Consider the following 16,687-nt stretch of genomic DNA (forward strand, 5'->3'; position numbering starts at 1 on the left):
TTGGATCTATTAAGAAACCAACTTCTTACAATTCCCTATGTAGAATCTTAGTTTTTCCACTTGGTACCATACGAAAATTTGCTATTAGTTTAAAAAAAGGAGATCCACTTCTTAGATTTTTAAACCATCAGTAAGTATCTTTAAAAAAATATTTATTGTCCAAAACTTATAATAATATTTTTTTTCAGCATTCAGAAATATAGAGAAAATGGTTTACTATTCTGGGAAAAAAAGTTATATCGGCCAAAGAAAGAAATAATAAAAGGAATTACATTCACACAATTAAGTATTACTGACGTCACCCCGTTGCTAGTATTATTAATTAGTGGATGTGTCATAAGCTTTATAATATTTTTATTCGAAAAGTATCATAGGCGCTTAATATTATATTTAGTGAAAAAACCGTGCAAGAAATTGAAAAAAATTAGAAAAACTAAGAAGAATAATACTTTATACAACAATGGTAAAAAGTTTTCTGTATATTCTCAATATAGGGATGTGCAACCACGCCCTCCGTGGCCTTATACCCCGTAAGAGCAGCATTAGATGCAAGGAAAAAACGTACAAGATGCGTAAATGAACCATTAATCTGACTTATATGTTATTTATCACAAGAAAAGGAGTATAAGATTATTTTTAGAATATTTTTTGTAAAAAACGATTTAGTACACTAACTAATACTAATATCCGATTTTTTTAATTTAGAATTATAACTCCAAACTCTATGTAAAATGCATATTATTGTTAAATTTTATAGTATAATGAATCATGTGAAAAAATTGCAAGTCAGTAACTTTTTAATTTAATTTAAACAAAAAAAGCTAAGAACCCCAAAAATGTCTGGTTTTTGTACGAACATTAATTATGTTCCCATTTCTATGGCAATTAAATTTTTGGTACCACTTTAAGTACATAAAAAAATTAAAATGATTTTACTTTTTACTAGAAATAGAAACATTATATATCGTGAGATTTTTTAATTTTCATAGAATAAATAATTTATAATTTTTAATGTATAAATCACATATCCATGCATGGTAATTAAGTCAGTACTTTTGTTTGTGGTAACTTTCTTTAGATAACGGAATTACAGAAATAACATTAGATCTCACAGCAGGGAAGGGTTATAAGATCAGTAATTCATCTATATTATTTGACAAATATGTTTCTAACTCATATAATCTAATAAACAGCTAACAAAGATTTTTGACTATTATTTGTTGATTTTTTATTTTTATAAATAAGACCAGTACTATGAAGACTCCAACATATTGTGCTTATTTTTGTAGATAAGAAAAGATTTAAAATGAAAATACAAACACTTTATTCTTTTATTTTTTACATTTTTTCATTTCTTCTACTTATATACTAAATTTTTAAAAACTTGTGACATTTTTCAATTGTCTATACTTAGACATCTGCCTCGTTCCTTGAAAAAAAGCGAACATATAAGATGTCATCGGAGTGGAATCCTGCCTCAACTCTATCCAAATCACACTGATCTGGAGGGTCAAACATCAACGTGGTTTCGCCTAGTTGACTTTTCTTGGTACCCTGAACGAATATCGATTTACCTCTGACCTAAAAGATAAAAACATTGCTTTAACTGACAAGTATTAACAGGTTGATGAGAAATGTAGTAAAAAATTGTCTTTTAACTCCAGAAAAATTTGTTAAAATATCTTTGTATTATAATCAGATAACATAGAAAAATATTTTTGGGGCATAAACGTGCCAGCTTTGTTTCTTATCAAACAAATAGAAAAAATCGATCAGATTTTTTCTTCTAATCCTGCTTGTAACTTTTTTTGGGATATCGTATTGCAAAAATAGCTTGAGAGGATTTGTCAGTTATTTGATTATCTACCGAAGAGTGCTATTGTCGGACCATCTACCACCTATTTCTGGCAAAGTGATTGTGCAAACAAGTGTGAAAATGTTGTTTAAAATTCAAAGGTTTGCAACTTTATTAACATCTCTAATTTTTCAATGATTTTTATCTAACATTCAACAAGATGTCATGAAACGATTTATTACTTTAAAATTTAGCTTCTTTTAACCTTGCAGCATTACTGGATCAAAGTTTAAAAGTAAGTTCTATTAAAGATACGAAGAACTTTAATGTTGGGGAAAAAAGAACTTTTTTAATTATGACTTTAATGTTTTATATAGTTCAATTTGCAATACAAAATAATAATTACAACTCTGAAATCTTGTATTTCAGCAATTTGCAACCAATTTTACTTAATAGAGAACATTTTAGCATAATCAAAAACATAACAGTTGAAATTTAAACATATTTTTAATAATAGTTATCAGGAAATTAGTGTTTATTATGATTGCCTAAAAATTAATTCGCTGTTTAAACTCAAAAAAAATTCTACTTCTCCTACTACTACTACTGCAAAACATTTTTTGTTAATTTCATGCAAATTAATAGTTTTTATATACATTACCAATAAAAAAAAAAGTACTGAACATAAACACTGTGATGTGCTTAACATTTTTCGGACGATTATTTATCGGAATAATTGACGGAAAAGAACCTTTATTCAAGATGCTTTTCTGAACAGCGTATCTTTCTTGAGACCGTTACTTTCTGTTACCACTCTGTAGCCGCTTATTCTTGATATAATTTTAAAACGAATAACTTAGAAATGTTAGAAAGGATGCAGAGGAAAATTTATTTCCAAAAAAAAATTAAAATTGAGTGATTTTCTGTAAATACCGCACTGGTGAAAATTTTGCAAGTATAAATATGTAGCTGAATTTTTGTAAAACGCGTTGTTTTGCATATAAGACACGACCAATACACGAGACACTGAAAAAAGACACTAAAGAAAAAAGTGTTACTTGAATCGTAAATGAATTGAAAACGTAGGAATAGATCATCATCAATCAATTGGAAAGGTGCTCTGCGAGAATATGCTAGTTGCCTGTTTTTTTTTAAAAAACATTTAAAAAAAAAAAATTTTATCAAGTAAATTGATTATTCATTTGATTTATATTAACACCAAAAACATTGATGTTTAATAAATAAAAATATTTGTGAAAAATGACTTACAAACTGTAAGATAAGATGAAGTAATTGATTTTACTATGTTCGGCCTGCTCACAGTAGAGTAGGTAAGAGCCGCGGTCACAAAATAGTATGACGCTGGGGGTTCCAAATCACTTTGGTAACTGTGACTTTTTTCTAAATTTTTTTATTTTAGAATCGGTTAAAAGAAAAAAAGATAAAATTTATAAACTTAAAAATCTGTGGCATCATGTAGTGGAGAGGAAACCGGAAGTAAGTCATGAGAGGCGTGGTGAAGGGGAGAATCAAGCAAAATCCACTCCTGTTACGCTTTATATCAAGGTCAAGAAAAAATTCTTGCAAGCCAATGTAATTTAAATGAATGGAAGCACTTTTTTGGTTGACATGCATTACACATAACTCTCACATCCATCTAAGCTCAGGTGCCACGATCAAATAACCAGTAGAAAACTGGTGGAAAATTTGAATATTAAAATCAATAAATAAATAGGGAAAGCTAGCAAGAGATAGCAAGAGCAAGCGACCTATAAAAAATAGAGATAGCAACAGATAGCAAGAGCAAGCGACCTAAAAATAAACGTTCGAGAAGATTGAATGTAGGGAAGTGTGTTGGCACTCTTAGATGGCTGCGTTAATATGATTTTGCAATGCTCATGTGCACTCACTGGTAAAAAAACAAAATGGGGAATTATTTTGTTAAACGAATTCGAGTTTCACCTACACATAACACAAGACTTGATAGTTCTCGAAAATGATCAAGTTTTCTGATGTGAGAACTTCTTTAGGCGTTTCTTGGTTGAGGACCAAAACGGTAAAAACGTACGTTCACACATACATACGTACATATATATACTAGTGGGGCTTCGCTTCTCTGCGCTCTCCGCGTGCCAACCCCCTACTGTTCTAACTCAAAAGAAGAGCCCTTCAATTTTATCTGGTAGTGGGAAAAGGTTGATGCCCACAATTTTGTGAGGAAGTAAAGTTTTTAATCCACATTGTTAAGCATTAGTTACATATCAATCAGTAAATTTTCTCATCACGCAGAAGGTAGTATTGTGGTACGTTTAGAGTTTTTTTTAGAACTCTCCGTTATGTTTAAAGAAAAAAGTGATACATCATTTTTTTATTGATTAAATTTTCAACAACGAAAAGTTTTAATTACTCTAGTCACATGTAAAACCTACTTATATGAGACTATTATTAAATCTTTTTTTTCTAGGCGTACCAATATTTTGTCAATGTTTTGGACAGTAATTGCATCTGTATTACTAACAAAAGGTATGACCAGTCAAAGAACTTTCCGTTTACCTTTAGATTTAGATAATATCGATAGTGTATTTTTAGAATTTAAAAAAAAAAAAAAATTAAGGGAAGTTGATTTAAATATATGGGACGAGGCTTCCATGATTCCGAAAAAATCTCTAGAAATCGTTGATAGTACGTTAAGAGACTTGTGTAATACAAAACTCTGCTTTGGTAATAACTTATAGAATTAGGAGGAGATTTTTGACAAATCTTCCCAGTTATAAAAAATGGTAATAGAACCACGATAATAGAAGAAACTATTAAATTATCATTTTTATGGAAGTATTTCAAAATTTTAAGATTACAAAATGAAATTCGTTCTAGTGATAAAGACTTCTCAACATTGTTTTTAAGATTTGGAGAAGGGGACACAGAAACTATTAACATTCTTAAATCCTGGATAACAGATGATGTCTGTACTAAAATACTTAATATTAACAACAACTGTTTTGGTAATAATGTAATACTAACTTTACATAGTAAATATACTTTTTGCTTGAACAATAAAGTTTTAAGTAAATTAAATGGAGGGACAAAGACAAATCAGATGATAATATTTATAAAAATTTTCCCGTAAATGTTAAACAATATTCGTAAAGGCTTGCCACCTCATGAACTTCAATCAAAAATAGGTACAACGGTAATGTTAAATCGAAATTTGAGTATATCAGACGGATTATGTAACGCTACACGATTGCAAATTACTAAATTGTCTAAGTATAACACAGAAGGCAAAATAGTTACGGAAAAAAAAGTTGGTAATAAAGTTTTTCTTCCTAAAACTACATTATATATTGGAAATACTTCATTATTAATCTTTATTTTGTAAAGAAAACAATTCCCATTAGTCGTAGCATTTGCTATGACTATAAACAAGTCTCAAGGTCAAAGTTTTGATAATGTAGGATAATACTTGAAAAAACCTCTTTTTTCTCATTGTCAAGTATACGTAGCTTTATCGAGATGCAAAAATAAAAATGGACATTTTTATTCAAATCGATAGAGAAAACATTTTAGATATTAAAAATATAGTTTGAAAAAAAATTTTTGATCATGAAATTAGTGTATCTTATAATAACAATATCATTTTAATATTCCAATATGTATGGACAAAATTTATCACTGAATATGACATCCCATCAATCTATATTATGTTGTAGCAATTGTACCAATTTGACCAATTTTAACATTAATTCGAAACAGAATAGGAATAGACCTAAGTCTTTCTCGTTTGATAGGGTTTAATAAGTTGACACATAAAAGAAGTCATCTTAATGCGAAACTTTTACGGTTTGCAATAATGATAAACTAAATGTATTTAAAATATTTGTATGTATTGGTATTATTCATTAGTATATAAAATAATATAATACATACGCATAAAAAATTTACTTGTAGTTTATCATAAATGCTAACAAAAAAAAGCTTAACGCCCCAAGATTTTTCTACTTACAAAGAAATGGAAATACAATTGATATAAATTGATTTTTCGTCGTATTGAGTTGCATAAATTTAATGGTTTTATATTATTTGTATGTATAAAGTCCATCTATTTACCTCCTGGGTGCTGTGAAAAAATTGATGAAAACAAAATATATTGTAAGAAACAAAACATGTTCTTATTGGTTAACATTCTTCACAAATAAACATTTTTACGGTACAAAAATATATATGACGTATTATTTTTATGATGTATTAAACTACATTTTTTTTTAAAGACTCTGAGTAAAACATGAATGACTTAATAATCTTAATATTTCCAATGTAAATGGTTTTATATGGTGGAACGTTGCTTGGAATGCCCCACACAGTCAACTATATAATATAACAGTTAACTTTGATATTCAATATATAATAATAATGATGATTTGCGCAATGACGCCCTATAACTCAACTATGACTTTAAATTTATCTTGACGATGAGATAAATCGTGTCGATAAGACAGTTTTGTCTTAAAGTAATTCAACATTGAAGCAGATTAAAAATAATAGACTAATCCAAATACGACACGTACACGTCTGTATACACATCAAGGTCCAAGGAATACGATAAATACGATGTCATCCACGGTCTCTAAATGAAGTGTGGCAGACGGCGGGGAGGGCGGTGGGGGTCACGAAAAAATGGGCAGGGGGCTGTGGGGAGTTTAGGAAAAAACTGCGATATGTGAAAATAAGGGAAAAAATGACCGGTTTTCACCTTATTTTATGGAGGGGCGGTGGGGGGCTGTGGGGGGTTGTGTGGAATGCCCCATCGAGATTACTATATAGTATAGGAAATATATATATATATATATATATATATATATATATATTATATCTACAGTCAGCATTTAGTGTTTTGCATACTTCTATTGCCTACTCATAGTATGTTTCTGTGTGCAGTGTACACGTATATAATGTATACATGCACATTTTTATGTGTGTGTAACTAATGTACAGAATTATGGATGAAACCATGAAAGTGTACATGTATAATAACTGTTTGTATATGTACTTTCTACTATTACTGTGCAAGTGTGTACATGCTTGCCTGCGCGTATATGTATAGAATATAGTAGTTAATATTAATTCTATATTAATTTTTAATCATTACTATATTGTCTCTTTAATTAAGTACATTATTAGGTAATTTTTGCATGTATGGCAGATCGATGCAGATAGCCGGTATTGATTAAACGGGTTTTTATAATATGGTGTGATCTCCAAATGTGACGTAATACGCCATATTTTTAAAAGGAAGCAAAGTAGAACAATAATAACAAATTTCACACGTTCCTGAATGTGCAATAAATACCGTGCCACACGAAAAAAGAGGCGTTGAGTTATATCAAGACATAACCGTAAATTTCGGTGTTTTATGTTTCTCTACAAAATAGAGGTAGAAATCTTCGGGAAAAATTTTAGCATATTTGCGAATTGATTAAAAATATGTTGGACATATTTCTTGTTTTTTACCCAACAATAACCTTAAAAATCATTTTAAAAAGTTCCAAAGCCTTTTATACATGACAAAATTACAGGTAAAACATAAATATACCGCCATAAATCGTAAAAAAAACATATTAAATTTACATGTATTTATGAACCTTGTATTTTACAGTATACATGTGATTCCTAAATACATGCGCGAACTTCGTTATTACCGGGGGACTTAGAGTCTCACACGCTAGTTTTTGACACTTAAGCTAATGTAACATATATTACACAACATTAACTGTCTTCAGTGGAATAATTTGGCAAATGTAGTAGCCATCTTAACGCTAATAAAAAAAATTAACTAACATAACTCTTATAGGTATAGAGTAAGGCTATATACAGTTTTTTTGTAGTTATACTTTTATAGGCGCGTTCTGCCCTAGGGAGTAAATCAACGATTTCAGATTCGTGACCTTGAGAAAAAGTATAACAAAAGTTAATTTTGTTTGGTTCTTCCCCTTTTCCCCGCCCTTCTTGACGTACATCCAGTTCTCAGTTCTCCTATACCTTCTAATATTATCGCACCACACTGTAACACACATTTTAAATTTTGCTTATTTTTTTTTTTTTTACTGATCTCTCTAGATGAAAAAAAAAAAAAAAAAAAAAAAACCGTTTTTTAAAAGATGTAAATTCACGACCTTTCACAGACTGAGCAAGCTTCTGATCAACTCTGCTGTAAGTAGGCTCGATACTTGAAACCTGATTACTCCGTTTTTTCTCACATTTTGTAACTTCCAACAGTGTATAAAAAGATATTAATCTGAAAATTTTTTTTTATAAACCAAGGAATATTTTTTCCTCAAGGCACAACAAACTCCAGGTAAAAAATAATTGTGGCTTGAGGTTAAAATATGAAAAAGGGATAAATGAGGGTTACGGGGTTGTGTATTCCTTAAATATGTATAGTTTTATAGCGCACGGTGGCTCAGTCGGCTAGGTCGTAGATTGGCACGCGGGAGACCGTGGTTCGATTTCCGGCCATAGTACGACTTTTCCGGGCAAGTACCCCTGTGATTTCTTACATGTGCTTTTTCACCACGCAATGCTCCTCGAGGAGGGTTGAGGCGACCTTCTCGCAGCAAAAATTGCCTATTTCCCCCCTACCCCCCTTCCAGCAATGGGAGGCCTCCCATCCCTCTTTCCTTCTGTCTCCAAAGTGCTAAGTGCCTATAGCAGTGCCCTTACTAAAGGAGCCGGACGTAGAGCACTCTAATATATATGAAAAAAAAAAAAAAAAAAAATGTATAGTTTTGATAAAGCCTGAAATAAAAAAATAGAGTTGTTAATTTTTCCATAGCATAGGATCCCCAAGTTCATAATGCAAACAACATTTTTTCGCATTCTAAAAAACCAAAAGAAATTTAATTTAATTCTTGGATACTGTACAAGTTGTGAGACCTAATCTGGGCAGGCCCCTGATCTACTTTGCTGTAAGCGGGCCCGATAATTAAAACCTAACTACTTCATTTTTTCTTACAGTTCGTAATTTATTTTTGATGTAAATCCTCATTTTTTGTGTATTTATTTATTTAGTTTCATTAGACACAAAATAGACAAGTTATTTAATAAAATAAACTTTTTTTGGTACATGTTTTTTTCAAAAATTCAGAAAAAAGTATATAAATCAGCAGAACAGCTTTTATATGTATTAATAAACATTTATTTATGTATGATTAATATGTTACTTTTAAGATTAATGTATTTATTATTGTTTGTACATTTTAACATTTTCCAGAATTTTTATATAAAAAAAAAAGAACTTCCGTACTGTATAAATACAGTAATTCTTGTTTATTGCGTTTTCTTCTTTGACAAGTTTTTCTCTGTAATTGAGAACAAAAGTCAGGAAGGTGGGAGAAGCGTGAATATAGGCAACAACGCTGAAAATAATTATTTTTTATTATACTGCGCCGAAAAAAGGACCTTTCGTCCCGCTTTGCAGGACCAAAATCCGTTCTCTCGACGCAGAATTGATGAAAATTAGAATACACACCACGTTCGGAGGTTATAAAATGTCCTAGATTTCACGTTATCAACCCTTAGCTCTGTCTCGGGCGTTAACTTACATATAATCTTCGACATTTTTAACCTTCCTTAATAGGTGCGTAATATTTTATTTCTTATATAGAATGAGTTTACATACGAGCTTTTACGCATACTTGACCTCTTTTTTTTTGTTTTATTAAAAGAAAAAAAAAGAGTTATAGATCCACTTGAAAATGAATCGGATTTATTTAAAAGTAATTTTTCACACAAACAAAACTTCCGAGGTTTATACAGATTTAAAAAAAATAATTTTATAAGATTTTTTCATAAGGGTACATGTTAAATAGCAAAATTTTAAAAGTAAACATGTGAAAGATGGTATGATTGATCGATCTGCAATTTTTTTTGGGCATTTCTTATGGTATTTTGAGTATACTTTTAATACTTCAATTATATTTGTCTAAAATCCTATGTGTGATGAACATCCTAAAGAAACATTATTCACTGGCATTTACTACCTTGCTATCAAAGAAAGTGGTACTACATGATGGTTTGTCTTATTTTCTGAGTTACAGTAATATTTTAGATACTAAAAATGAATTAGGAATAAGTATGTGAGCATATATGATAAATGTGAGCGTGACGTTACAAATGTAATCAGCGTAGGCAGTAGAAAGTAGTTTCGAAATCAACGGAAGATTCGATGAAATCCTACAGTCTTGTACTGGCTAGTCTCTATATTCTTTATATTGTATTGTGCGATAATATGTTGTTTATAATGTCAACTTATTAAGTATTAAAATATTAATTATAACCATACTCAATCAACACAGGTATACTTATTTATACGATATTTGCACCACCATTGTTTACAATAAAGTTTCGTAAAAGGTATACTTATATTTATAATCATATTATCTGCCACATGATTCTACAGAAAAAAAACTTGTAACTTGAGTACCCAAGCACTCACTGTCCACTGATTTTTTTCTATACAAGTACTAAGTATATGTAGTCATACATGGAATCTTAATAAACGAGCGCGCAGTGGCTCAGTCGGCCAGGTTGTGGAATGGATCAAGGCCCGTGCGACTTTTCAGGCAAGGACCTCTGTGATTTTTCGGCACGACTGATACTCAGGAGTGCTTTATATTATTGCCAGAGCGAAAAGTGTAAGTACTTTTAAAACTTATTGTTTTTGTGTAAAAAAATGTTTTAGTTAAGAAAAAATTGCGATCGTGGACCTCAGCGTCAGGGGTGTATGTATATATTTATGGGCGTAATCAAGTTTTTTGATTAACTTATGCAGTCTTTATTGGATTAGGCTGAAATTTAACAAATAGCTTCGTCTTTTATGTCTTACGTGATGGCTTAAGATCCGTAAGATTTTCTCTTTTGAAAAAAAATGGCAGTCGTTTTGAGATGGTATTTTCAGTAAAAAAAAAATAGTTTTTTAACTATAACTTCAAAACATGATATTTTTGAGATTCAATGTAAACCACAAAACTGTAGCTATATTTTAAATACAACTTTTTTGTATTCCAAATTTTCGTCCAGGATGTAACCCAAACATTCTGTGAGCCAAAAAGTGCTTCAAAATCACAAAAACGTAGTTTTTTCTTATTTAAATTATTTGTTGTGTACTTTAAATTATGATATTGAACGAAAAAGTTGTGGATTATATTGAAATACAACTTTTTTGCGTAAAACATATTTACCTAGGATGTACCACACGAGGTAACACTTACGTTACAAGGGCCGAAAGTGCTTGTTAAATGAAGAAAAAGTCGTTTTCCCGTATCCAAATTTTTTGTTTTGCACAAGAGGTAATACATTAATCTTGATGGTTGAAGGTCTCGTCAAAATACAACTTTTTTGTATCATCACATTTAGTGATGATGTTAAATTTGGGCTATAAATCATAAAAATGCCAAAAAATTGCAGAGTTATCGTTTTCCTCCACCTAACTTACTTATATTTTTTTTTATTAACATTTCAGATTATGAAATGACCGTTAAACTCATAGATCTTAAAAAGTATAACTTTTTTGTAACGAAAACTTATATCTGTAGAATATAATTAACGCCATAAATCGCAAGGATCAATCTCTGAAGGTATACTTAATTAAATATATTAATTAATTTTTAGAAAAAATAATTAATTTTGATTGTTCAACAAATCCGTTAAGAAATTCTAAGAAATGAATTTTTTTTCAGAAAAATTATGAAATTTATAAAAAAAACTACCTTTAAAAAAAAAGTATAAAGTTATGCAAGTTTGAGGTTATTGTCTCTGAAGGTAGTCATATTCAATTATAATAAGTAATTTTTGAAAAAGAAGAATTTTGATCATACAACCAATCCCCTGAAAAATTCTAAGAAATGAATTTTTATCAGAAAAGTTATGAAATCTATAAAAAAAACTACCTTTAAAAAAAAGTATAAAGTTATGCAAGTTTGCGGTTATTGTCTCTGAAGGTGTTTATAATTAATTATAAAAAATTAATTGCAAATATAAAACGTAATTAATTATAATGTTAATTAAAAAAAATTATAACACCTATAAGGCAAGAACGAATTCTGTTTTTTCAATTTAAATGAAGAAATTTTTAATATCATCTAAGCAGGAGAAAGCAGTGACATCTAAAATTAATAGACAAATTTAAAGATAAATCAAATTAAAATATTTCAGTATACAACAAAATAACTATCACATAATTGATTTTTTATTAAAAAAACTTTCTTCACGAAAAAAACTCAAAAGATTAAAGACAGCAAAACAAATTTTTTTAAAAAATTGTATTTTTCGTTTTTAAACAAAATGATGAAATGCGAGAAATATTTTTTGCACGTATATTTTATAACTTTCTAAGACCGAAAACCATATTATTTGTATACATTCTGTATACTAATAATACAGTTTTTGGCCTTAGGAAGTAATAAAATCAACAAAAAAATTCAAGTTTTTCTTTTGTAATTAGTAGTAATTTAATTGAATATAATACAATCATAAAAAATTTATTTCCGAGATGAAAAATAATTAGTTATAATATATATTTAAAAAATTATAAATCCCATAAATTAAGAATGAATTCAGTCTTTTCAATTGCAATACAGATATTTTTAATACCATCTTTGGCTTTAGAAAGCAGTGAAATCCAAAATTAATAGACAAATTTGAAGATAAATCAAATTCAAATATTTCAGAATATAACAAAATAATTTATTTTTTAACAAAAAAAATTTCTTCACGAATAACTGAACAGATTAAAGAAAGCAAAACATTTTTTACGTACACTGTATTACCGTTTTTAAATGAAATGATGAAATGCGAAAATTTTTTTTTGCATACATACATTCCGTATACTAATAATACAGTTTTTGGTCTTGGGAAGTAATAAAATCAACAAAAAAAATTCAAGTTTTTCTTTTGTAACTAGAAGTAATTTAATTGAATATAATCAACCACTGGAATAACACGGTTATATCTAACATTACTCGTGAAGGATATTATATTGAATAATATAGTACGTATTACATAACTTGCCGGGACTGATTTTTGAGTTTTTTAATGAACAATCAATACCAAGTTTTTACGGATAACAGAATGTATAAAACAATTTTTTCGTATATTTCTAATTAGTTGATTATGAAGTCAATAGTTAATCACCAACCAAGAAAAAAATATTTTATTTAAATGTTATAATAAGTTATTTCAATTTGCTCCTCAAGCTTGCGTTTCGTTGAATGTACAAAAGAACAAATTCTTTGTAAAAAAACAAATAGAAAAGTAAAAATTTAATTTGTACCCTGGTAGACAATTGACCATTTTGTGAGCATTTACAAAACGTTTTTTCTAGCCTTTTTCCAGAATTTTATATTTTGACAAAATAGCTGTAAAATGCTGGAAAAAGGTTGGAAAAAACATTATTTAAATTTTGAAAAAATGGTCGATTTCTATCAGGGTACGCACTTTTTTTTTGTCCATTTATTTTACGAATTATTGATTGACTTATAAGCACCATTGAAATGTTATTTAAAATTTTTTTTAAAATTGTTATGATTTATCAAAAAAATTATTAATAAACGAATTTATACGAAATGCACACTTAAAGATACTTTATAAAATTAATAAACTAATTAATGATGAATTGTTATACAAAAAATTATCTATTACTGTTAATATGTAACATCTAGAACTCGAAAATCAGTCCTGGCAAGTTATGTAATACGTACTGTATTATTCAATATAATATCATTCACGAGTAATGTTAGATATAACCGTGTTATTCCAGTGGTTTATTATATTCAATAAAATCACTACTAGTTACAAAAGAAAAACTTGAATTTTTTTTGTTGATTTCATTACTTCCCAAGACCAAAAACTGTATTATAAGCATACGGAATGTATGTATGCAAAAAAAAATTTTCGCATTTCATCATTTCATTTAAAAACGGAAATACAGTGTACGTAAAAAATGTTTTGCTTTCTTTAATCTGTTCAGTTATTCGTGAAGAAATTTTTTATGTTAAAAAATATATTATTTTGTTATATTCTGAAATATCTGAATTTGATTTATCTTCAAATTTGTCTATTAATTTTGGATTTCACTGCTTTCTAATGCCAAAGATGCTATTAAAAATATCTGTATTGCAATTGAAAAAACTGAATTTATTCTTGACTTATGGGATTAATAATTTTTTAAATATATATTATAATTAATTATTTTTTATCTCGGAAATAAATTTTTTATGATTGTATTATATTCAATTAAATTACTACTTATTACAAAAGAAAAACTTGAATTTTTCTGTTGATTTCATTACTTCCTAAGACCAAAAACTGTATTATCAGTATACAGAATGTATACAAATAATATGGTTTTCGGTCTTAGAAAGTTATAAAATATACGTGCAAAGAATATTTCTCGCATTTCATCATTTTGCTTAAAAACGAAAAATACAATTTACTTAAAAATATTTTTTTTGCTGTCTTTAATCTTTTTAGTTTTTTTCGTGAAGAAAGTTTTTTTAATAAAAAATCAATTATGTGATATTTATTTTGTCATATACTAAAATATTTTAATTTGATTCATTTTAAATTTGTCTATTAATTTTAGATTTCACTACTTTCTCCTGCTAAGATGATATTAAAAATTTCTTCATTTAAATTGAAAAAACAGAATTCGTTCTTGCCTTACAGGTGTTATAATTTTTTTTAATTAATATTATAATTAATTATGTTTTACATTTGCAATTAATTTTTTATAATTGATTATAAATACCTTCAGAGACAATAATCTCAAACTTGCATAACTTTATACTTTTTTTTAAAGGTAGTTTTTTTTATATTATAATTAACGCCATAAATCGCAAGAATCGATAAAATACTAGCTTTTTCAGAATAAATACAAATAAGATCGATAATTATTGTGTTCTAAGGCTTTTTTTTCTCTCCATCATGTAGGAATATGTACATTTTTTTACCAACCCTACACAAAACAGTACCAATTTTTTATACAGTGTGGTAAAAACAGTAATATATTCCCTCGTATCAGTCAGTCGTGCCTTAAATGCAAAAATGCAGTTTTTGCATAAGCTGAGCCGCTTGTTCACATGTTTTTTTTTACCACGGAATGCTCCTTGAGGAGCGTTGAGGCAACCTTCTCGCAGCAAAAATTGCCTTACGTCTTCCTACCCCCCTCCAGTAATGAAAGGCCTCTTATCCGTTTCCTTATTCCTTTCCCAATCCCTAAATGTCCACAGTAGTAACTTCATCAAAGAACCAGTTTTGTGCTAGCTCTAGTTGGATACGCACCAGATGCGAACCCTATTTTCCCTACCGAGAGCACACCCAACCCTCAAAGTAGCCCAGGATAACAAAATTAGTTTTATATAATCTTAACAGTACCGATAAAGAGAGAATCGAATAATTAACAAAGTATTCTCAGCTATTTTTGCAATGTGATGACCCAAAAAAAATTATAAATGAAATTCGAAGAAATAAATTGGTCAATTTTAACTAATTATTAAATAATAAAAAACGCTATAACGGTTACGCCATAATATTATTTTTTTTTTTGCGTGTTTCTATCATAATAGGAAAAATTTTAACTATTTATGTCGCAGTCACACAAATTTCTTATTGAACATTTTTTGTGATTTCATTCACCTGCCTGTTAGTTTTTTGATGACATCAACTTCAGGCACATTGATCACACTCTATTATAAGAGATTCGACGGTTTAATATTTTTTCTACTCCGAAAAAAAAAAACATCCTTTGAGTCTGTTTGATTTCAATTTTATAATACTACATGCAATACAAAAAATTCTTTAAACATAAGTAAACAGAAAGACGAAAAAAAATTTTCGATACTTACAAAGACCTTAATTGTCTCCTTGTCAAATTCCGTGCAATCAAACTCCTTCCGATAAGACTCCTATTACAAAAACACAATTTTTTTAAATTTTTAAGAAAAATCTTATACAAGTTGATGTTTGTAACTGCAGTTTTCGAATGACCATACCTCGTTACTTGTAGGTAACGGGCGAGAATCTTTGCTGTGTTTTAGATCTAACTGCCTCGACTCTTCAGAAGAGTTGCTAAGAGACAAGGTTGAACGAGCCTCACGGCCAGAGTCAATATAGCCATACTCTCTACGCTCTTCTTCGACTCTGTAATGATACGCCAACCTCTCTTTTTCCACCTCATCATCGGACATTTTGCTACAACTACTACTATATAACTGCGTAGGTGCTAGATGACAAGTCTCACGAGCAACTGACGAACAACATAATGGCTTCTAGTTTGCTGCTGTACGCGTAGCGTTCATGACATCACTAACGTTTATAATTGATACCTGTTATCTTGCCTACTCAAAATTACCGTGGTTCACTTTGTTAATGACACCTGCTAGTGTGAGCTTAGGTATGTTCTTTGTTCTAGAAAAATGTCTAGTAAAACTGTCTCCTTATTTTTGCTGTTGAACAAAACTTCTTTTTTTCAAGACAAAGACTTAAACGACCTTACTAGATTTCATACCTTTAATAATTACTGTTGAAAAATCTGTTGGTAACAAACTAACATGGAATTACTTACATAGAGATCAATAGAAAAGTTATAAAAGTAATATAACAGATACTTCTTCAATGGACGTACATTAACTCGATTCTCTAAAGATAATTTTGCGAGAGTCTAGAAGGAGCTATGTCTCCTTGGTGAAAGACATCAATGTCAAAAGTGTTTGTATAGTACGTGAAAAAAAAACAAAGAAAAAAATGTAACTCCACCCTTAAGTGGAGCTTGGTAAGTGATTGCTTCGATTGAATTTATTCTCCAAGTCCACGTTCATGACAAACGATGAGTCGTTATTT

The 16,687-nt window shown here is 29.1% G+C and overlaps 1 protein-coding gene across 1 annotated transcript; it reads right to left on the reverse strand.

The window, feature by feature from the left end:
• Positions 1-1,307: 1,307 nt before the first annotated feature.
• LOC149373036 (uncharacterized) lies at positions 1,308-16,101 on the reverse strand. The gene is made up of 3 exons (XM_089597993.1): positions 15,841-16,101; positions 15,694-15,753; positions 1,308-1,581 (listed from the first exon to the last, which is right to left on the reverse strand). Exons 1-3 carry the CDS (start codon positions 16,033-16,035, stop codon positions 1,411-1,413), a joined length of 426 nt encoding a protein of 141 aa, XP_089454119.1. The 5' UTR covers positions 16,036-16,101; the 3' UTR covers positions 1,308-1,410.
• Between the last annotated feature and the right edge of the window lie 586 nt (positions 16,102-16,687).

The sequence above is a fragment of the Copidosoma floridanum genome, unplaced genomic scaffold (assembly GCF_036245765.1).
Source record: "Copidosoma floridanum isolate Cflo_tuat_1 unplaced genomic scaffold, Cflo_Japanese_pri ptg000056l, whole genome shotgun sequence".
NCBI classification, from domain to species: Eukaryota; Metazoa; Arthropoda; class Insecta; order Hymenoptera; family Encyrtidae; genus Copidosoma; species Copidosoma floridanum.

Coding starts and splice junctions, on each gene's coding strand:
- LOC149373036 (XM_089597993.1), bottom strand. CDS start 16,035: ATGTCCGATGATGAGGTGGAAAAAGAGAGGTTGGCGTATCATTACAGA. Junction 15,754..15,840: donor CGTTACCTACAAGTAACGAG/GTATGGTCATTC, acceptor TTTTTGTAATAG/GAGTCTTATCGGAAGGAGTT. Junction 1,582..15,693: donor AGGAGACAATTAAGGTCTTT/GTAAGTATCGAA, acceptor TTTATCTTTTAG/GTCAGAGGTAAATCGATATT.